The sequence below is a fragment of the Sceloporus occidentalis genome, unplaced genomic scaffold (assembly GCF_023333645.1).
Source record: "Sceloporus occidentalis isolate IW3139 unplaced genomic scaffold, rSceOcc1.0.p SCAF_62, whole genome shotgun sequence".
Classification (NCBI taxonomy): domain Eukaryota; kingdom Metazoa; phylum Chordata; class Lepidosauria; order Squamata; family Phrynosomatidae; genus Sceloporus; species Sceloporus occidentalis.
The window spans coordinates 543,803-566,821 of record NW_028317042.1 but is presented as its reverse complement, the minus strand read 5'-3'; the positions used below and the strand labels follow the sequence as shown (position 1 = coordinate 566,821).

At 39.0% G+C, this 23,019-nt stretch overlaps 1 protein-coding gene and 1 pseudogene across 15 annotated transcripts in view; both read left to right on the top strand.

The window, feature by feature from the left end:
- LOC149287250 (transcription factor COE1-like) overlaps positions 1 to 23,019 on the top strand; it is a 161,935-nt gene that overhangs the window by 15,446 nt on the left and 123,470 nt on the right. For 14 of the 15 annotated variants that reach the window (XM_089493107.1, XM_089493115.1, XM_089493112.1 and 11 more), the window contains exons 5-6: positions 104 to 177; positions 4,403 to 4,471. In XM_089493107.1, the coding sequence (XP_089349233.1) occupies positions 104 to 177; positions 4,403 to 4,471 (143 nt within the window). The remainder of the gene's footprint in view (positions 1 to 103; positions 178 to 4,402; positions 4,472 to 23,019) is intronic. The other variant, XM_089493109.1, reaches the window with a different exon arrangement.
- Positions 20,167 to 22,206, top strand: LOC149287251 (uncharacterized; annotated as a pseudogene).

The following is a 23,019-nucleotide window of genomic DNA, read 5'->3' as shown; positions in this document are numbered from 1 at the left end:
TTTATGCATAGAAATGTTTCTATCATATCCTCTATCTCTTTTCTCTCCTCCAATTATGTACATTATTACGGCTTCTCTTTAAGTTCTCAACATTTCCTTGCAGGCCATCGTATATGAAGGTCAGGATAAAAACCCGGAAATGTGCAGAGTTCTTCTCACGCATGAGATTATGTGCAGGTAAGATTTGGTTTCGGGGGAGGTGGTGGTGGAAGTTCTACCATGTCTTTGTTGTCTGGCTCCGTAAAGTGGCAACGTGTTCATAATAATGGTTCAACATTTGGGGGTTCTATCAAAGCAACCGAGCTTCGAGGTTCCACATTTAGCTTGTGTCGAACACAGCAGCGAGCACATGGCATATCCATCGTTGGCGTTGGTGGTGAATCCAAGTCCTCGTGGACTTCGGTGTCAATGGGTTCTGTGGCTAAAACCTGGAAGAACGCCGGGTGAAACAGCTCCAAATTCTCACCCAGTCAGATCCATGTCTCGTTTTATCTACCGCCTTCAGGTATTGTTTCTCATTCCTACGGCATCTCTTTCACCGGTGGAATAGGTTTTCTCCTCTTATTAAAAAAAAACAAAAAAACGCACGCAGCAGGAGAGTCTCGAGAACGTTGACGGCAAATTATGTTATTTGTACAGCGTACTCGAGACAGGAAAGCCATATTTAAAATGTCACGCGGCTAATGCCGGAGATTACCATTTTTTCTTCGCTGCCTACAGATCGCTAAAAGATACTGTTCATGTAGAAGAGGGCAAGGCCTTTTTCACAAACCTGTCATCTCCAACCTAGCGAAGACGCTATGACTTTAACCTACTCGCTGCCGGTAATGCCCGATTCTCTCTAGCTGCCTTACCCCTCGATTGCCGTAGGGAGACCGGCGGAGGAACTCATTGAAGAGCATCGTTGATCCTTTGAAGGCACTCAAACCTGCCATATTTTGATTTAATTGATCTTTTATTGATAACGCATCCCAAGATATTTTATTTTATCCTTATGGTAAGTCAAAGAAAGGCCAAGATCCCCTCTGTCTGGCATGGTGGTGGAATATGCTCGGAATATGCTGATTTTGCACGAGAAGTTCAAACGCCTCCTTGGTTATAAGCATAAAATTAAAGCTCGCTCACCATTAATCAGGCTACCTAATTGCTATTTACGGCCATTTGCCATATGGTATGAGAGACAGCTTGCGTTCCTGCGACGATGAAATTCCTCCGTCGAAGACATGAAATAGTGAAAGCCCTCTGTTTTGAAATGGAAATGTTTTAGGAGATTTAATCCCTAAACAACTTTCTGCAGGGCTCTCTGTCAAGACTAACAGGGTAATAAAGCTTTGCATTTATGTGACAAAGGAGCCAAATTTATGGGGCACTAAAGCTAACCCATAGGTAGCACCATGAATTTAGATGCAGATCCGAGGGGGGGGTATGGGGGGGTCGGTGTTATGAGTGATTTCATTGGCTAGCCAGAAAATGCCAGGTGAAGTGTATCTCAGGAACGATTGGCACATTCTAATTCGGAATGTTTTCACTTATCAGTAAATCAATATTTCTGGAAATGATAATGTAGATAAGGCACTCAGCGTTGCATTTAAAAAAAAAAAATATATAATAATTTTATGAATTCTAGCTCCAAAATAAATGATATTCAACGGCCATTTTTATTTTCATTTTTGCATTCTCCTGATATAGTTTAGCAAAAAATAGAAACAGAAAATTAGATTTTTTTTTAAAACAAGAGAGACATTTTGCTTGACTGTAAGACCTCACATGAGGTCGTTTGTGAAAATCCTCCCTCCCAGAAGCGAATTAATTAGACATTGTTTATTTTGATGTATTATATGCCTTTACAAGTGTGCTGCTTCTCTGCCGTATGTTTTAGGTAGCAGTTTTCAGGATCTTCTCACGTGGTCACAGGACAATGTGAGGAACACAGGTGGATCCATCAGAATCCTGCCACCTGTGTTCATGGGATGGATCTTTGGATCCAGATGCAATAAGGGTTCCTCAACTGCATAACGGAGGAACCCTCTTCTAGGGAGCACCTTAACAATGAACTAACATTGAAGAAGACCAAAATATGTTAAGACTATCAGCACTTTTCACTCCTTTAAATTTATCCAAACTCAAATGTATGCATCTCAACGGTAATAATTCCAAATGCATCTAATAGGTCCTCAAGACTTTTGGCCCTTCATTGATTAGGTTTTATGAAAATACTAAAAAATGTCACAAGGATTTATAGAATAATCTCATCTGGGCATGTTCACCAGCTCAATATGAATTCCTTAGTACATGGAAAGTTTTGCCCTCCTGTAGGTTGTATACGTACCTGAAAATAAGAGTATTGATCAGTTGGCATAGTTCCTGGGAGAACCCCTGTTTTGATTTACTAAGTTAATAGGTGGGATTTCTCATGCCTCGCGCAACTATTGCGCCTAAGAACAAAATGGTCTAGTTTTCACAAATTCCCTGCATTTCTTTTCCTTCAATATTATATATTATTAATAACGCATATTAATCGGTGAAGTCCACTTTATTAAGTGTAAAGGATGGACTTGGCAAGGACCACACAAACTCTGCCATAAAGCAGTCAGCACAGTCTGGTTTGGAAGAAGGCGGTGTCGTCAATGTATCACATGATCAGCTACAATGGTGAGGTCCATTCCATCTCACAAGTTATTGTAGTAATACAAAAACAAAACAAATTGCTCTTCAACAAGATAATATGTTAGAATCCAACCACTTTGCAGTTTCAATGTGCTGAGATGAGACACTTGGTAATCAAGTACAACAGTAGATGTGGTAGAACATTGTGGAACCTTTTGTGATAGAGCGAGAGTTGGTGTTAGGCTGGGTTGTTCAGTAGGGTGAAGGTGTCTAGTGGAAAATCGGTTGAGTGCAAAGCGACCAAGCACAATACACCATAATTGGAATAATTGCTTATCCCTCTAGACTCACTTTTAAGGGCCACTCATGTCTGGATTAGATCTAATGTGGTTGCGGTCCTTGAGGGACAATTCAATGTCTCTTTTGCTAGTGCTAGAGTTACATCTCAGATAACCCTGGACACACTCAGGTCACCTAAACTACAATAAATTAAAAGAAGATTTTTTTTTGTGGAGAATGCAAAGATGAATGGGGTCATAACATAAGAAAAATGGTAAAAAGGACACCTCTTGTCTCCTTCTACCCACTTTTGGAAGGGCACCCTCAACATAGGTTGAGTGATAAAGATTCAGCCTTGGTTCCAGCTTGCTCTAAGTCTGCTTAGATATGAGTAAGATTCATAGCTTCACAAGTATTGTTAATGCAAAAAATGTTGTTGGCTGTAACCAATGCTGCTCTAGTTTATAATAATATTTATCATACGTCAAACCCTTTCACCCTTACGAGCCCCCGAGACTAATGACTTTCCTAAATTACTTTTTTTTATCGAAGAATGCTGTGAGCAGAGATTTATTTCATATAAACTCACTGTAATAAAGAACTATAGTTTTTTTTATCCCAGCACTTACATTTTACCCAAATTAGGAATTCTTTAACTATTCCAGTAGTGTCGTGTTTACTGAAAAATTCTAATAAACCATCCATTTATTTTTTTATTCTGTAGATTGATTTTATATAGTGGTGCCTTTTAGTGGACAAATAATTAAGGGTAATAATTAATAAATTAAAAATTAATAAATGTAAAAATAAATTCAATTAATAAACCAATGCTAAATTCTAAATGTAGAGCAATCACCATGAAAAATTATGGAATATACTGACTGTATGACCCGTAGCCCTTTTTTAACTATTTTTTTAAGGCAAAAAATGATTTACAGACCAAAACCATTTAATTCCAGTTCACGATTTAAGTTTTTCACGTTTCACTTTTTTTTGGCATTTTTTTTTTAATTTAGTAGCCAGCTTGATTTTTTTTGTAGCCCAGAGGGAATTAATTCATAGATATCAATATAAGAGTAATACAAAAAAGTTAGAAAAGAACATATATATTTTTTTTAGAATGTATCAAGGGCTATTTTAAAAACATTTTAAAAGAAGATTAGGATTATGATAAGTGGTTTGTATTTAAAAAAAAAAGTTCAAAATTTGCTGGATTTTTTATTTTTTTTAAAAGAAAAATAGCAGAAAAAAAAATTCCGGGATTTTGAGAGGATTGTTTATGGTTTACCTGCGTACGGCTAATTAACTGACAGCTGTGCTGAGAGAATCCACTGATAGTAATTAGCCCCTGTGCGGCCGTAATGGGCTTTTTTCCGACACAGCATTCGCTCTCTCCCACCGCAGTCTTATTGCTTCCCTGCAATATGAACCCGCCGTCTCAATAAAGCTGACTCTGCAGTGTAAACATCATATTAAAATCTATTGTATTTCACTTTTTTTCTTTTTTGCTCCACAGTCGCTGCTGTGATAAGAAAAGCTGTGGGAACAGAAATGAGACCCCCTCGGACCCGGTGATCATTGACAGGTCGGAATTTTTTTATTTTTTTTTATTTCTTTTCTGTCTTTTAAAAAAAAAAAAAAAAGGCTCATTATAATAAAACACCTGCCTTGCGCCATTCCGGGAGCAGGTATTATGTATATGAAAGCAGCAGTAGCCAAAGCAGTAATAGCTGTGAAAGCACTCAGCCACTCAACACCTACCCTGCCCTTGGGGACGTCGGCTAATTAATTTTTGCCCATTCTTGAACCAGTTTATCATGACGCGGCTAACAGTGCAGGATAAAATAGTTTTTAAAAAAATAGCAGCGGACCTAGGATCAACGCAGCTGGAGCCTGCCTTCATGGAATTAATTGCCATTTTTTTTAAACTGCCCCTCCATACATCAAATTTTACAAAAAAAAAATGGCTTAAAAATTTTTTTTAGTAGCCTACGTGACTGGTAGGATTTTTTCTTTTTTTAAAAAATAAAAATAAAAATATTAAAATAAATCCGGCACTGCTGCTTTCATTATGGAAATAGACAAGAGTATTTGCTGTAAGGGGTCTGACTGATTTGTGAAGTTGGATACAAAAAAAACCATTTTATTTTAACAGAACTAAAGCTAAAAAAAACCTTTTCTTTTTTATACTATTATTCGTGTGTATGTTCGTATTGATGATTTTAATTATTTTAATCCTGATTTTGTTGTTGGTTCCTTACTCTTGTATCCTCAGTGGGTTAGTGAAATGAGAGACTGGAAGTGTTGGGAAACTCAGGCCGACATAAAGTTTTTGAGGGGTTCATAATTTCTAAGGCACCTATGAAATTAAAAATTTGGATTTCATTCATACAAACAAAGAATTGAGAAAATATCTAAACTGTAAGAATTCAAAGAGCAGTTAGGCTTTGCCACATGTTTAGGATCAGTTTCAGTGATATAAGGTAGACCCTTCCTTTTTTTTTTAAGATGGTACTATCCCTTTAAGAGCACTTCCTGTTCACAATCTGAGCAACAGGAAATTAATGTTGCGAAGGAAAATTGCATCCCCCATCCTCTTACAAAAAGGACACATGGTTTTCTGTACTAGTCCATATATATATATTCTTTTTATGTTTTACAAAGTTCTATTTTGTAACGAAGGGGACATGAAGTATCTTCTCGATCATAGTGATACCTTGTATTTTTAGATACTTTTAGATTTCTATGGAAGAGTTTTGTGATTTTCCCTAATGTTATATGAATGTAAGTAGACGGGACATGTGGTTGATATTTGATATTTTAAAGCTGAAAGGTCAGGGGTTTCCTTAAGACATAGTAAAGCATTTGTATTTGGTGAAGAATTCACATTTTGTGGACCGGCACATGGTGTTATGAAGGGAACACATGGATCTCTTGAGGCTAATTATAACTTTAACTGCTGAGGCTTCTATATAGACCAGCCCCAGTTATTTAATATATTTTTATATAAATACCGCTGTTTGGATAGCACGCGATCTGTGTTTTATTTGCTGATCTCCAATTAAGTGAAATCCACGCATTACAGTGGAACTAAACCCTCTTTACAGCAGCAATTCTCGGCCACAAATTAATTTCTACTTTATCAAAGTTGCCTAAAGTGAGTTAAACTAAACTCAGCATAAGAAATTGGACTCTATGGGCCATGGTTTTAATTTAACGGGCCCTCGCCATTAGCTGATCACTTTTACACAAAACCTGCTTGAGGGGTCCGGTCTGGCCCCTTACACTATAATATTAAAGCATACACACATATATGTACTTCCTATGTGTTCTTATTTAAGTTGGATTTAATATCAGCTTTACTGTATGTACTAAACATATATTAGTTGATTGTTTGAGCTGGGAGAGAGCATTGCATACCGCTGGTCCATGTTTTTGTGACCAAAATCCCCCGAAAGCATTATTTTTGCTTATTTTAGAGCATCGGACGTGAATTGTGAATCTACAGCCCTTTAAAAACTACGACGCCCATGATCCTTTGTGGTGGCATCAATCCATTGGGTTCCACATTGAAGTTTATATTTGGTTTTATGAGATTCTAAACTATTGTTATTTTATGTGAAATATTTAAAGAATGATTAAGGGGAATTCATGGACAAAGCAACTTTTTTCTTTACTTTTTTAACTTTTTTTAACCTTGTAACCAGTGGTCGTGTTCTCTACACCATTATTTCTGGAGTCCATGAGAACTGAAAACTGAATTACCGTCTTTTGCTTATTTCACGCCATGCAAGGTAGCTGCGGGGAAGAATGTTTTTGTTATTAAAGGGAGAAGAGGCACCTTGCAGAGCCATTTCCATTCTTCTAGTGGCCACTTTGAATGAGATGCTGGCAATTAATTAGCAACCCATTGACACCAACAATTCCCTTGCCTAATAAATACAAAGTAAATGAGCTTGTGAAGTCGTATACGCATGCTTTGAGCATTGAATATATTATAAGTCAAATTGGTAGATGTGGCTGCCAGTCAGTTTATGGAATATATCTGTCATCAGGTTCCAATGGTCAATTCAAGGCATTAATCTGTGAAAACCTCCCTTGGGGAGGAACGGTTTCAGACTTCTCAAAGCACAACCAGTCTACCTCTGTTTAGAAATAAAAAAAAAATAAAGGGGGGGGGACGACCCAGTTTCCTTTACATTCAACCCAAAAGACTAATAAGATCGCCCATTCGCTTTTACTTTTTTAAGATGTTTGTAAATACAATCTAAAGAGTTAAATTCATAAACTGAAATCCTGATTTAAAATTAAAAAAATATTTAACTTTTAAAAACAAATATAATTATTACAAAAACATCCTCTAATTTTAATGTGAATATAAATAGTAAGAAAAACATAAAATAATTATGCATATACTTGTGAAAAAATGTAATAATAAGTAAGAAAAACCTAAAATAATTATGCATAATTATGCATATAATACTTTCAAAAATATTTTCAAAATTACATATATATTATTTTTTATGATTATAATTTTTTTAAAAAATATTTATATAAGTACCAACAACATGCACGATAAATTTGGAAATGAAAAAAAAACAAAAAACAAAAAACAATTCAATTTTCAAGTAAAATTTTGATTTTAGTTATTTGCTTATTTTTCAGAGCCAGAACCTGGTAGCTCCATAGGGATCTTTATAAAATAGCTCCAAAGTTAGCCAGCTGGCTTGTGGAAAACCAGAAACCAATTAGAAAAGTCAGATTTTAGAGTTCATTCGCCTGTTATTCGATGAACTAGTAACACATGCATTTTAACCAGCACATTTTTTTCCCGCTGGCTGGAAATCGTTATTTCTTTCCCAGGTTCGGATGTATGTACCTGGACACACTTTTTGACCAGCAGAGGGTAAGCAATGCACTCCAATGGTTGGGCAAAAAAACTATATAACATATTGCAGATAGGGTTAACGGTTTGAGTGCGTTTCTTGGTGTAAATGGTAAATGGCAGCTACGGAGTGGGGTGACTGTGACCTGCCAGTGGCAGAAACTTGACTCAGCAGCTCTGTCATTAGCCCCGCGCTGGAGTTTGGAAACAGGATTGAGTTACCTGGATTGCATTAGTACACATTCTATTGTTGCTGCTTTGTTTCAGTCCCAGCGGAGCACTTAAAAAAACTTTTTTTAAGGGGAGAGGGTTGGGGGGGGGTTTAAAGTATTTGGGCCAAGAATAAGCACTTGTAGAGTTACGGAAAACAGACACTAATGACAAAACAGGAAAACAAACAAAAACAAAGTTATTGTGTGAAACTTAACTATTAGATACTATATAGCACCCCCAAATGAATTTGTAACTGCTTCATATATATATATATATATATATATATATATAATATAGAAAATATATATAAAAAATAAGTAAAAAATAATATAAAATATATATAAAATGTACATATAAAAAATAAGTAAAAAAAATATAATATATATATTAAATAAAAATATATTAAATAATAAAAAGAATTAAAAAAAAATTAACAATATTAAAAAAATAATAAAAAATCCGTATTCTAAATTTTTTTTCTGCACAGATCTTGCAGATCTTGATGTATATATATATATATATATATATATATATATATACTTTTTATTATAAACATGATTTTACAATGTTTTATTTCCTTGCCTCTCTGCTCCATTTTTTTTACATTTTTTTAACAATTGTTTTGGGTTTTTTTTTACTCTGTGAAATATTTTCCACCCTTCATTTCCGTTTTTAGAATTCTTTTGGTCTATTTTGTTATGTTTTTTGTCTTGCAGTTAATAGTTCCTGTATTAGCCTTTTCCCTGGATTTCTCACTAAGATTTTGCTAATTGGATGCCTCACCAAGCTATCCGTTTCTCATTAGCTATTTGCATTAACCCCTTTCCTCCTGTACTGAAGTGAATTAGAGGAAGTTATTGTGGGCGCTTTAATTAACAAACTTATTTTCTACCATTTTTTTTTAATGCAAGCATTGCACTTTTTTTCATCTCCAAGGGAAGACATCTTTTTTTGTTTTTCCTGGAAGACTTATTATATTGGAGGTTTTATTATAATTAGGACATCATTGGTTTCATTGTGAACAATGTCTACAAAACTTTATAATAATTGCCACATAGCATATTAAATTAAAATGCTTCTAATATTAATATTATTCGCTCTTTGGACATTTAAATTTAAAAGTAATCACTTAAAGGGATACTCCAGCACCATATGCAGAATCCCCCCCCCCATATGCATTCGTTCCGATCCCCAGCCCCATTTATTCTCCGTGCAGGAGTCATGTTCAGCCGAAAACATCTCTTTGCATGTATTATGCTCACCTTCATTGGACATTTCAATGGGAATCCTTTCCTGCGTCCAATCAATGGCAAGAATTGTTGGGCCATAACAGAATAGGGTGGCTGAAGCTTCAGAGCTGCAGCTTCTTCCTCAGGAAAGTAATTTTTATATATATATTTTTTTATTTTTGAAGACTACATATTAACGTACAGTAAATAGTCCCTTTAAATTTCCCACCAATGATCACAGACTTTTTCTTTCAGATCACTCCTACATTAACCCTTAAAGAACTGAGTAGATGGGGGTGCCACTTAAGTTACATTGTATAAAACCCCCAGCCAGCCTTGTGACCATAATTAATCACTTTGTATCTCTGCATTGGAGCAGCACGCTACTCCACGCACATGTCGCTGGAAAACCTCTCTGTTCTCTCGACGTTTTCGTTTTGACAGTAACAAAAATAGTCAGAAACGGTGCCGGCCTCGCATTCTTTGTTTATTGATTTTGGCAGAAGTGACTCAGTACTTGGTCGAACAGGATGTCGTAGATAAAAATTCTGGGTGTATACTTGAAACAGCTATTTTTATTGCGGTGTGAAACAAGGAACAGATACTTGACGGTGTTAGGTGTGCGAACAAGGGACAGCCCTGACAGCTACGTCGTAATACCCAACGAGAGTTAATATACCCCCAAGAGAAAATGTGGTCTCCAGTTGGAGTTGATGCCTTTCACTGGGCCAATGGAAAAAGATGTAAAGCTCCACGAGCTTTTGGACCTCAGAGGTATCTTCTTCAGATGGAAGGAAGGTCTCTTATTAGTTCAAAACATGACAGGTAAAACTTTCCCCGGAATTCTGGAGTGGGGAAAGGGGCAAATTCATATGGGGGGGTTCGCTGAATTGCCCCATTAGTTTACAAATGGTGGCCACATGAAAATTTAGGGAACATCTATGTGATGGCTGGAGTGTCCTTTTAGGAGATCGGTGTCCTTACCAGATAAGCAGCCAGATCTGAAAGTGTCCTAATCACGGGAAAAGGGATTTTTTTGTTTTTTGCCAGGTTGTTAGAAATCCCCTCTTTCCTAAACAGTGATTTTTTAGATGCCCCAAACGTGGCTCTGCTCACCCATCTGGCAAAGGGCCTTGTTTGTGGACAGAGTCCGTTTTTCGCTTACATTTGCTAATCTGGGCTACATTTCGTACTGGCCAAAACCAGTGCTAAATTCCTTGGTTTTTCAAAAAAAAAACCAAAACTGTAGGATATGTTCACGGAGACAGAGTTGGCTAAGAGAATCTTTAAAACAAAAAGTATCAAAAGGGTTTGGGGGGCCTATGACCAAAGCCAACAATGGCACCGCAAATGATTTTACAGAGCGCTCCCACCCCGGCACTTACAAGTCGTCGAGAGTTAAACCTGAGTTTATTTCATACTCAACTCTAGGCTCAGTCAATTCAACTCAAGCCGTGTGAGCTCTGGCTCGCTGTGGCATTAAGAATGGATCCGTCCACTAATTCCCGATACTTCCGATCTCGCTGGTCGAAAGTGCCGTCTAACGAAGCCATGATGTAATCCGAAAGGAGCCATTTCCGTGACATACATTCTCTACACCCATTAAAAGTGAGAAGGTATTCCGAGCAGCAAATCATATCCGAAGAGAGAGGGAGGAGAATTTTTTTTTTTCTTTTAAATTAAGTTCAGGATTGATTTAACATCCAAATTGTAACTCATATTTGAATTTAAAAGCTCTGCCATAAAATTTCAGAGCCGGAATGGAATAAATTGTGGTTTTATTACCTCGATGTATATACCCATGTCCTAACCTTTTTTCCTTACAGTTATTTTAGTTCAATAAATAAAACCTCATTAGTCTATTCCTATTTCAAAGAGTTTATTAAATTTTACAGGAGTAATTAGCATAAGCTGTGCTAATTTTTCCAGAAGACTAATGAGTGAGCTGCCTAATTAGGTTTGCAGAAGAAGTATCAAAAAAATAAAGCCGCCATTGCCGAAAGTAGATCAGGGAGTCGACTGCAAGTTCCCCGTGAGCTGTTTTTGCCGTTCTAAGCTGTCATCAGATGCTTGTTTAGATATAAAGTCCCCAAACCATCAATCTGCCTTGTCAGGCATGTCTCCAATATGCCCAAACCCATTCTTGTGCTTTTAAGAGTTCAAATTCTAATGTAAGATACCAGATTTCTTACAAAACCACGCCGGTTCTAGAATTCCGGTCATAATTAACATTGAGGCTAAACCCACTTTTCCGCGGGTGAGTAAAAATGGCTGCCAAATACTTTACCAATTAAGGAGATAAAGGTACATGGTTAATGATGGGACATCTGGAAGTGGGCAGGGGGGCAGCAAATGGTTGGTTTATGGGGTATTAAACTTATGGGGTATTAAACTTTGGCCAGCTTCCTAATGTGGCAGCCTAAACAAGTATTTCTGTCATCATGGAGAATATGACCCTTTTCTCTAGTTTTCATTAATGAGGTAACGATTTAGACCCTGGCGCTTGTTTTTACAATGATGTGCCTCGAAAAAACTCCAAAGGACCTCATGTGATGCACATCTGTCAATCACAGTTCTCCTCCATGGAGTCTGGAGTCAGCTCGAAGAAGGCGAGCAATGATTGACAGCTGTGCCTCTCAAGAGGTTACTGCAGAAACTGGAGCTTTTCCTTTTCAGTGGATCTCGTGAGCAGGAGGAGAGGTAGAGATTCCCAGCTACACAACCAGTATCAGGCAACATGCCTACGGCGATCAAAACATCATGGCAGCTATAGTTCAAAAAGAGCTGGTTGGCCAAATGTTGCTTAGTCCTTATATACCGATGCCCACCATCTATCTATCTATCTATCTATCTATCTATCTACCTATCTATCCATCCATCCATCATCTATCTATCTATCTATCTATCTATCTATCTATCTATCTATCCATCCATCTATCCATCTATCTATCTATCTATCTATCTATCTATCTATCTCTATGCCTACAGATAAATTGTGAGACCTGGTGAGGGCATTTTAACCAAAAGACCAAGTCCACGGCCCACATAAAGTTTGAGGTTTTGCCTCGGCTACAATAAGCGGGCAGGCTAGATGAACCAAATGGCAACAAATTATCTGTTTCTACATAATTTAAAAACATAGTCTATTAAAAACAGTTACAATGTTGGACAATATAGAGCTCTTTTGTACCAGCCAGAGCTCTGTATTAAGTGAACCCCTTGGAGTAACATGTGGGGTGTTGTAATTCCAGACAAGACCTTCTTTTTTAAAGGTTTCTTCTTGAGACACCCTGAGTCAGTAACACCTGTCGGTCGGAAGATGAATGCCTTTATAATTCAATAAAAAAGCGAGGCATTAGTAGATCCATCCCTAATAAGATATTGTCCAAGCTGATGCCATATGCCTCCAGAGCTTGACTCCTTTGATTTCTATCAATAAGATTATATCAAACACTCTAATCCTGAATCATTGACATGGATACAAAAGCCCAGCGACATCTAATAGATTCCTCTTAGCTTTGCCTTCCCTCTTGTTCCGTTTTCCTTTTTTCTCTCTCTCTTTTTTTTTTTTCCTCCCCTGACAAAAAGCTGACAGACACTCGGGGTCCAGTCCCGCATGGGGAGGGAGGGGGGGGGTTGATTTGCTCAGGATGAATGGGCCGACATCAGGCCCATAAGCTACAGAGCAAAGCACCTTAGATTAAAAGTAAACGGGAGTAAATCCAACTCGCTGTGACGCCCCCACCCTCGTCCTTTTTTTTATTGTTTCCTTTAACCGGTTCGCTGCCGAAAGAGGGGGAAAAAAATAAATCAACTGCCTTCGTTTCTTTGAAAAAGAGAAAAAACGTCAAGTATAAAGAGTCCATTTAAAGCTTTTTTTTTCCCCTGTTAGATTTCTTGTTCGCTTGACAAAAGTATCTGTCTTGTCTCTCATTGTGCTATTGTTGCTTTAAAATTCCCTTATTTGAAGACATAGAAGTGACTGGCAAATGGCTCTAAAGGCTAATGCGGGGCTTGACAAAAACTCAGACGTTATTCCTGGCACTGACGTTTTATTATATCTATAAGGACCCTACAGATCAAGTTGTCCACTAAATACATTTGCCCAGTTAATGAATTCTACAAGTATTGGTCAACCTTAGGACCAAATTTGAGGATGGTGACCCTCAACCCGAATATTCCGCTTCTTTTTCGTGTCTGCTAGCTAGACAACAAAAAGGTGATTGACAGCCCTGCTTTTCGCGAGGGTCCGAAGCAGCTGCATGGACATTTGGAGGATGGGTGGCCTTGTTGGCGAACTCCGCCAACCTAATTGACCTGAGTGTAGGGAGTCATTCTCGCGTCCTTGGTCCAAGTCAGTCTTTCGTATGCTGCATGGGACAGCAACGTAAATCTGTATAGATCCTTCATTTTCTGGGGAAAATATCTAGAAATCTAAACAGGTCAATATGTAAATTGTTAAATGTAGTAAATTGTTTAAAAATATCTCTGCGTTTCTGCTCAAGCATAAAGTAGGACATTTCTTACTAGGCTAATTTCGAATATTTGCTAACATCTTCTGCTTCTCCATCGGTACAGAAGTTCTGGCCACTTAATGCCCCAGGCAACTCCTCTCAATGCCCATTTTGCAATGCGTGCTCGTCAGGACTAGAAGGACACAGGGTATTAAGAGTAACCCAACTATTTGTATTTGGCCGCTGTACATTCAGGTTCCGATCTGCTGCCTGCATATGGACATACGTATTAACAATTTGTGATATCTACCACAATCGTGCCAGGCTAATCATTGTATTGTTTGCCGTAAATCACGTCACTACATAAACTTCCCGTTTAATATTTTTACAAGCAGCATAGCTCAAAAATACCTACCCCCCGTCCCCATCCCCACCTCCTCTCATGGTATTTTAGAGGTTAAATGTATCCCATGAAGTCAAACTTGCCTTGTGATCTGATCAAAGCTGCTTTTCTGGATTCTAATCTATAGATTATATTACATTTTTCTGATCAGTTCATCTATGCCATCGATACCAAAACGCACCTCTCAATTTAACAGTATCGTATTTACCGGCATTTTATTATATTTACACAATACTGACATTTCTGACCTACCACCGACACCCGAACCCCTTTCTAAGCATGAAGGTCACGTTAAGAGGACTTAGTGGAGGTCTTCGTGTTTCTTTTGCTCTCTGTTATGTATGAATATAAACTGGTAGATTGTACAACTTTCTTAAAATCTCTAGTTAACCTTTTTGGTAAGAATTCATTAAAAAAAAAAAGGAAATATTTTGGTTAGGAAAAGTGCATTTACATAATTAACGTTCCAAAGTACCTCGCTAAGTGGGACTTTGAAAACAATTTGTTTGTCTAGAACTTCACAGACAAGAAATGCTTCGAGATCCAAATCCAACTGAGATCTTGCCTTTCAAAAGATGAAGAGGAAACAAAGATTGAGGATGCATTTGAAGTTAAGCTTCTGTGATGCATTCGTTCCTAATCCTTCTTCTGTATGTGCTGTTTATTGATCTTCTATCTTCATGACAAGAGCTCGCTTGGGTTTTCAAACCACACTTTTTTTGTGTGTTGCTGTCAAGTTATAGGTTCGATAACGGGTTATTATTTCGTTTTTTTGACTTGTAACCTTCATTGCTCTTAAGTGAACCCACTGAGTCTTTGCTAGTCCTCATTTAATAAGTAGAGGAACCTGTTATTCTGCGTGGGATTGAAGACACCTTCACGTTTTGGGGTTGCATTCCAGTAAGGTCTCTAGAAGAAGGGTGAGATCTTTCCACGAAGACTGAAAACAAGTTCAATTAACATGAAAAGTAAAAGATATTGGGCAGAGGGCCAACCCTACCATTCAGGTTAACTAGGTGAGTTGTGGCTATGTGGGTTCAGTACTTAGGCAATTTGTAGTCAAACTGTTAGAAATCCACCGAACCCACAAAACCACAACTCACCTAGTTAACCTTAATGGTAGATCAGCCCTCTGCCCAATATCTTTTACTTTTCATGTAAATTGAACTTGTTTTCAGTCTTCGAGGAAAGATCTCACCCTTCTTCTAGAGACCTTACTGGCATGCAACCATGGGCGTAGGAACCCCTAAAAATCTGGGGGGGACAGCATTTTCCCCCATCAGATCCCCACTTTCTCCCCATCTCTCACACTATCTACCCCCTCTCCCCACTCTCACACTATCTACCCCCTCTCCCCCTTTCTTACTATCTACCCCCTCCCTACCCTCCCTTCTCATACTATCTACCCCCTCCCGACCCTCCCTTCTCACACTATCTACACTCTCCCTACCCCCTTCTCACTAGCTACCCTCTCCCTACTCTCCCTTCTCACTAGCTACCCTCTCCCTATAGCACTCATTTTTCGCTGTGAGAAAATATGCCCTTTAATAAAATATGCAGATTAAAATAAAGTAAATGACACAAAACCTTTACTTTTGCTCTCACTGATTTCTGGGCCTAGAAAGTTGTGTGACTACAAATTCAGGACTCAAGATAATTAAACATGAAATAGTTCTATTTATTCTAGGGATGCACCAAAATGAAAATTCTGGACCAAAACATTCACGGTTCACTTAGCCAAAACCGAAAATGACCCCCCACCTTTAAAAATAATAATAAAAACTCAAATTTTTAATAAAAGTAGGTAACACACCACAATTGGACAAAAAAAATAGCAATATGACTTGGCATGATAGGAGTGTGATTGCTAACAGCAATCACACTCCTATCATACCCAGGCAGCCAGTACATGCTGCTATAGGGTGGCTGTAAGTGATGTGCAGACCCCATATTGCTGGCAGCATCAATACACAAGGGGGGCAGCTAGCTAGGTTTCCGCATGTACTGGCTGACTTGGCATGATAGGAGTGTGATTGCTAACAGCAATCACAGTCCCATCATGCCTATGTTCCAGCACTTACACATCCAACCAGTAAATGCTGGAACCTAGGCATGATGGGACTGTGATTGCTGTTAGCAATCACACTCCTATCATGCCAAGTCAGCCAGTACATGCTGGTACAGGGTGGCTGTAAGTGATGTGCAGACCCCATATTGCTGGCAGCATCAATAGACAAGGGGGCAGCTAGCTAGGTTTCAGCATGTACTGGCTGAATTGGCATGATAGGAATGTGATTGCTAACAGCAATCACAGTCCCATCATGCCTAGGTTCCAGCACTTACACATCCATGCTATCACACACACTCATTCATTCATATACTCATTCATTCACAGATTCATTCCCTCAATCACGCATACTGATTCAAACACCCTCCCCACCCACTTACCTGCACTGCAGCTCCTCGATGCCGCTCACAGACTTCAGCAGGGGGCACGGCCTCCCTCTGCGTTCTCTGGTACTGCACAGAGGAAGCAGGATGTGATGTCACGTGAACTCTGCTGGGTTCCGCTTCCTCTGTGCAGTACAGAAGACCCTCCCGCAGGTAAGTAGCAGGGGGGGGGATTCCTACGGCCCTGGGGGGGATTTCTTAATTATTGGTCCCCCCCGCATGAGTTACTGGGGGGGATCTTCTGTTACGTGAAGGTGTCTTCCAAGTAAGAACGTTTGAGCTTGTCCTACAGAATTGGTATGAACTGAGATCCTCCTTCTCATCCCTCATTCATCATTTACTAAACTAACGCCTATATCTCCATTCTTCGTGTCTTCTTTGTCTACATGGATCCGTTTTGTGTCATATCTCCTCTAGAGAGGACCATCTCCGCTCGATTCTGATCATCTGAGTCAAAGTTTTTTTCGGTGACACAACGCGTTTCACGAACACTTTCAACACAAACTGAAAAGTTTTCCATCTAAGAGTATTCTTGTTTGTGCCCTCAAATAACTCCACTTACTTAAGAATGTTGATGGCTCCGCACATGTAACAATAACTCTTTGAGCTCTAAGTGGTATGGATATGAAGACCCCCCCCCAGATTTTACCAGGTATTCCTGTAAATAATGTTCTCATCTTCATAAGATGTATTCAGACAGCACAGGAGGGAGCAAACAAGATTTGCTTGTGTCTTAAGTGCCTCTTATTTACAGAAGATATGTTACATTATAGGCTTCCCATATCATTATCCCAGTAAACATTCATGCGCCGCATTAGCAAATGACTGGGGTGAAAATGCGACACATTAAAAAAAAAATGAAAACACTAATTTTCTCAATTCCAACTCCTTGAAAACATCTCAGTCTAAATTTACCAAACTTTTGTTATTTTGCTCTCTGCAATTTCACCTGCTAGATGATACTAATCTGATTAGCATTCGGCAGAATTTCTTTCTTTCTTTTTTTTTTTTGTTGTTTTTCTGTTCTCGTGCAATCAAACTCTGAAAACGCATAATGGAAATAAGTTGTTTTCATTCTTTTGCCAGAAAAATACAGATCTTATTTTTTTTTTTTTTTACCTGCAGAAAAAAAAATCCGGGAAAGTATTATTACTTTTCAAAGCCCCCCCCCCCAATGGCCGCCTCGTAATTGTAATTGTTTGCGATAAGTGTCTTAAAAATAGAAAACTATTTTACCAATATATTTTATTATTTAGTCGATTTCCTGTCCTGAGGTCCTTTCCTGCCCCCCCCTCCACCATGCTGTTATAAAAGCTGCCTCAACCAATCAGCAGAGGAGAGGGATAACTTTTTGAGCTCCTTTACACAGATTTATTTAGTGTTCTGTAACGTAAAATGTAGGATTTGGGAAAAGTGACAGAAGCCGTTAGGTCTATCCTGCTAAATACGTGACACTGACACGGACCTTCTTCTCCTTCTCTGTGGTTCTTATACAAACACCAGGATTTGCAAATTATTCAAGACATGTCTTTGTGTTCTGCCCCGCACAGCCAAATGTACACTGTCAGGTTCATAGCTGAATATATTTCCGACGACATCCGTCCATGTGGCAGCGTATCTGATTGTAACTGTCAGACGGGGACTTTCTCGGTGTTCTCCGTCTCTACAAGGAAGGCTGCTTTGTCCTTATTCTCCAATAAGTCACTTCCCGTGAGCACCGATCAGTTTAATGGAGAGGCCACCCAAAAAAGCAATCCCTTCCACCTCCACGGAAGGGTGAGATAGCTCATATATAACAATTAACACCTTGTTAGCCCTTTGTCAACATGCGAATGGAGCTGCTATATTTGTATACGTACCCAGGCATTCTATACAATGGCATTCTATACAATGAGCCTGGTTACTGTTCAGTATACTGTAAAAATGATATAAAATGATTCTAATGCAATGGTCCTATCACTAGCGCCACTGATGGATCCCTTCGATCAGAAGAAACATTCCTTTGGCTGCCATGGTTGGTGTTTACACCGCCTTTTAAAGTTTGCACCAGAATTGCTTTTTATACATAACCCCCATCATATAAAATGTCAAGTTAAGGCAACCTTTGAAGTAAGAGGGGAAAAAAAAACCCCAACGCTATACGTATGTGAAAAAAGTGTATTATGGAAACTGGGGTAAAAAATTACAATGTAAACTTGCCTTCTGTAATAACCTATATAAAACCTGCCTTCGCGTTTAAAGAAGTATCTTAATCCTCCAGTCAGGGTCCGAGTAAGGTCGATAACATAAAAAAGCCAACTCCATGTACTGTCGAAGGATCCAGGCAGAGAGGGGTTAACTTTTTATTGTAATGCTCTGACGTTCTTTAAACCTCCATCCAGAATACCCTCGCACCACAATTTTCTTTTCGAGCCCCCGTCTCCGTATCCGGCCAGTTTTGTTATTTAAGTAATATTGAAGGGAGACATATTTATTTATTTTGATGGTTTCCATTTAGCCCCAGAATATGGAGGAATGAATTCAATTATCTCCATAGACTTTTTTTTTTTATTATTTAGTGCCGTGGATCCCTGTGAAAGCTTTATTTTTTTTTTTTTTACCCTGGGACCATTGAGATTATTTTCTTTAGCACTTGCGGGGATAGCGAAAGCGGTCCTTTTAAAATGAGAAGCAGCTGTCTGCCGAGAGCTGTCATTTAACAGAGAAGCAGATTTCCCAAACAGGCGCTGGCCAAGTTATACAGCCGACTGTGAGAACCGAATCGGTTTATTCTGGGTCAGACACCTCCGCGCAACGGGGTGACCTGTTAGCTTCCGATCCTCCGAGGCGAGCTCGAGCTGTGTCCATACGATATCTCTTGGGCAAAACACGATACGGACAACTGAAGAAGACGCTGGATTTATTTCTCCCAAACTAAAACCAGAGGTTCGAGGCTTAGATGTAATATAAAGAAGATTTATTTTACTGAGATGGTGGTAGATCAATAGAACAGTCTCCCAGCAGAAATGGTAGGGGGCTAATACAGTAAGCATGTGTGGTGTAGGCATATGGCTCCTGAATGTCAGATGAGACCAACGACTGAGGCTTGCATCTTTACAGCAGGACAACAGGGCAGACATCTTGTCGAGTTCTATGTTTCTATGCATAGTGACGTTGGTGAGTTGAAACTCCAACAATCCTGCCAACGCTCGCTTTAGTAAATAAGCCCTTCGATCCTTCCTGAGATGCCAGGACAATAAATAAAAGCACCTTGTAACAGGAGTCCATGTTTCCCATTAGTATTCGAGGAACCACGGGGCTGAATTTTGTGGTATGCCCCATTTGACTTCACGGCTTCGGACAAGCCCAGGGAATTGGCCAACCAAGACCATTTAGACACCTTCTTGCAATAGACTGCAATACCACAAGCACCTTTATTAATGCCCTTTTCATAATACTCCGTATTTATGGAAGCAACCAGATTCATGAGTGCCCCAGGATCCCTTGGTATTCTGGTTTCATGCGATGACATTATCACGCCAGCCTCATACATAGTCCGAGCTGCAGCACGGATCCTACGTGACCAAATGGACACAATGTGTCTCTGTAGAGCAGTTTTTCTGGCTGTGGGTGGCCTGATCACAGAATCCCTTCCACTGTCCTGAGATGCATCGTCAGGAATGCCAGATGAGTTATACCTACAAATTGTGGGGACTGCGCTATGTACAAAAGGCTCTTTGTCCTTCTTGTCGTAAGCGTGCTCCTGTATTTGGCCGAGAAGTAACCGACGGGCAGGTGGAGAGAAATATTTCAGGCCGTTTCATCATTCCGACTCTACTTTTATAGATAAGGCTTAAAGGGCTTCTTCTCTGAGAGGGCGGTGAACAAGTGGAACAGCCTTCCAGTAGACATGGTAGAAGTTAATACTGTGTTGGAATCAGGGCCGGCCCGACAATGGAGCTGAGTGGGGCAACCGCTCCAGGCGGCACTCTTGAAGGGGCGGCACTTCGCCGCCCCAAGCCCCTTTTTTTTTTTTTTAAAGCGAAAGAGAGAGAAAGGGGCGCCGCTGTCAGTACCCGCTCGGCGCCCCTCGCTCTCTCCTCTGCGGCGAGTCTCCCTGTTCGGTCTCGGTGCTGGCTTGTAATGCTGAGTGCCGGAAGATTTCCGGCGCTCAGCATTACAAGCCGGCCCCGAGACCGAACAGGGAGACTCGCCGCAGGACTGCCGAAAGGTAAGTACAAGAAGGGGGGGGGGCGGCAGGGACGGAGGGAGAGGAAGGGTAGATAAGGGGGGGGCGGCAGGGACGGAGGGAGAGGAAGGGTAGATAAGGGGGGGGCGGCAAGGACGGAGGGAGAGGAAGGGTAGATAAGGGGGGGGGCAGCATTTTAAAATTCGCACCCAGGCGGCATTTTGCCTTGGGCCGGCCCTGGTTGGAATATAGGGTGTTGGAATACATTATTCAAGGGTAGAAAAATGGCCGTCATCGAAGGAGAGACAACAGTGTCATGTTGACCAAGAATGATTGAAAGCTCTATACATTAGACATTGTTTAAATGAAGTGAATTATGGTTTATAAGTTCATTTGTTACTTTGAGCGGAATGTCATATGTATATACGAACGGTTTCATATTAAGTCGCGCGACTTAAGGGATATATTGAAGCTTCATTAATTATCTATCATCTATCTGTCTGTTATTATTTTTTTTAATAATTTAAAGGATCACCGTAGATTACTGCAATTAGTAACTGTCACTGTCACGTCGGCCAGAAAATCTCTACGTTTAATACACTGCTGATTGAATTTTACAAAATCAATTTGTAATTATCAGGTAGTTGAATATTTTCTAAAAGGCAAATCAGCCAATAGAAGAATTAACCTGGTAAAAAATGGAATTTAGTGATGGGTTTTTGATGGCTTTTATGTCTATCTAAAAGTATATCACAAATATTACATAGATGCATTCTATCTATCTATCTATCTATCTATCTATCTACCCATCTATCTACCCACCCATATATCTATCTACCCATCTATCTATCTATCTATCTATCTATCTATCTACCCATCTATCCATCTGTCTATCTACCCATCTATCTACCCACCCATATATCTATCTACCCATCTATCTACCCACCCATATATCTATCTACCCATCTATCTATCTATCTATCTATCTACCCATCTATCTATCTGTCCATCTACCCATCTATCTATCTATCTATCTATCTATCTATCTATCATCTATCTATCTATCTATCTATCTATCTATCTATCCACCCATCTATCTATCTATCTATCTATCTATCTATCTATCTATCTATCTACCCATCTATCTATCTATCTATCTATCTATCTACCCACCCATATATCTATCTATCTATCTATCTATCTATCTATCTATCTATCTGTCCAGCTACCCATCTATCATCTATCTATCTATCTATCTATCTATCTATCTATCTATCTATCTAGCCATCTATCTATCTATCTATCTATCTATCTATCTATCTGTCCATCTACCCATCTATCTATCAATCTATCTATCTATCTATCTATCTATCTATCTATCTATCTATCATCTATCTATCTATCTATCTATCTATCTAGCCATCTATCTATCTATCTATCTGTCTATCTATCTATCTATCTATCTATCTATCTATTTATGCATCTACCCATCTGTCTATTGCCTAGCTATGTATTAAATTCCGCTCATCTGTGACAAGTAATACAATTCCCGTAATTAATGCATTTTTGTTTCGTGATTAATAACTTTTATTTTCCTTTTTGGTACAAACTTACTGCTATTCTTCCAGGCCTATTAACGAAATAAAACCACTCAGTCACTCAAAATATTTTCTAAATGTACTTTGTTTGTAAAAAAAAAAAAAAAAAAAAAATCTACATTTTTTTTCCAAGGGTAGTTAGCGGCACGGAATCCGCTGGCACTCTATAAATAAAATGTAATGTAAAAAATTTTACCCATAGAGCCACATTAAAATAGTTGCATGTATTTATATATATATATATATATATATATATATATATATAATTGGCCCTAGCTAAAGGGGTCTTCTGGTTGCCTAATCCAAAATATTTAGCTTTAGCTCCCCTTTTAAAACCCAGACCTCTAAATATATTTATTTTCTATTTTTGTGTAACCCCCTTCTTAAAAATGATAATCTTAGAGAAATGCGGTGGGGGGTAATTTAAGGTGAACAAACTACTCGTTTAATATCCTGTGGCTATAAATAAGAACGTATTTTATTCCGACGTTCACCGGTCCCTGCATAGCCCCGCGGAACGAACATTTTCATAGGCATCTTGTATTAAAAGGGAGGTCTGGTCACCAAATAAGTAATTACATCTCGAGAGATCTCAGGTCGTTTAACGTTACCTCGTTTAACCCAAAAACATGCTTCTCTGTCTTGAGATATGTTAATCTCTGCAGGGCTAAAATGTACATCTACCTCCCCTGCCACTAACATTATTATTGCATGAGGACGCCTGCTCAGATT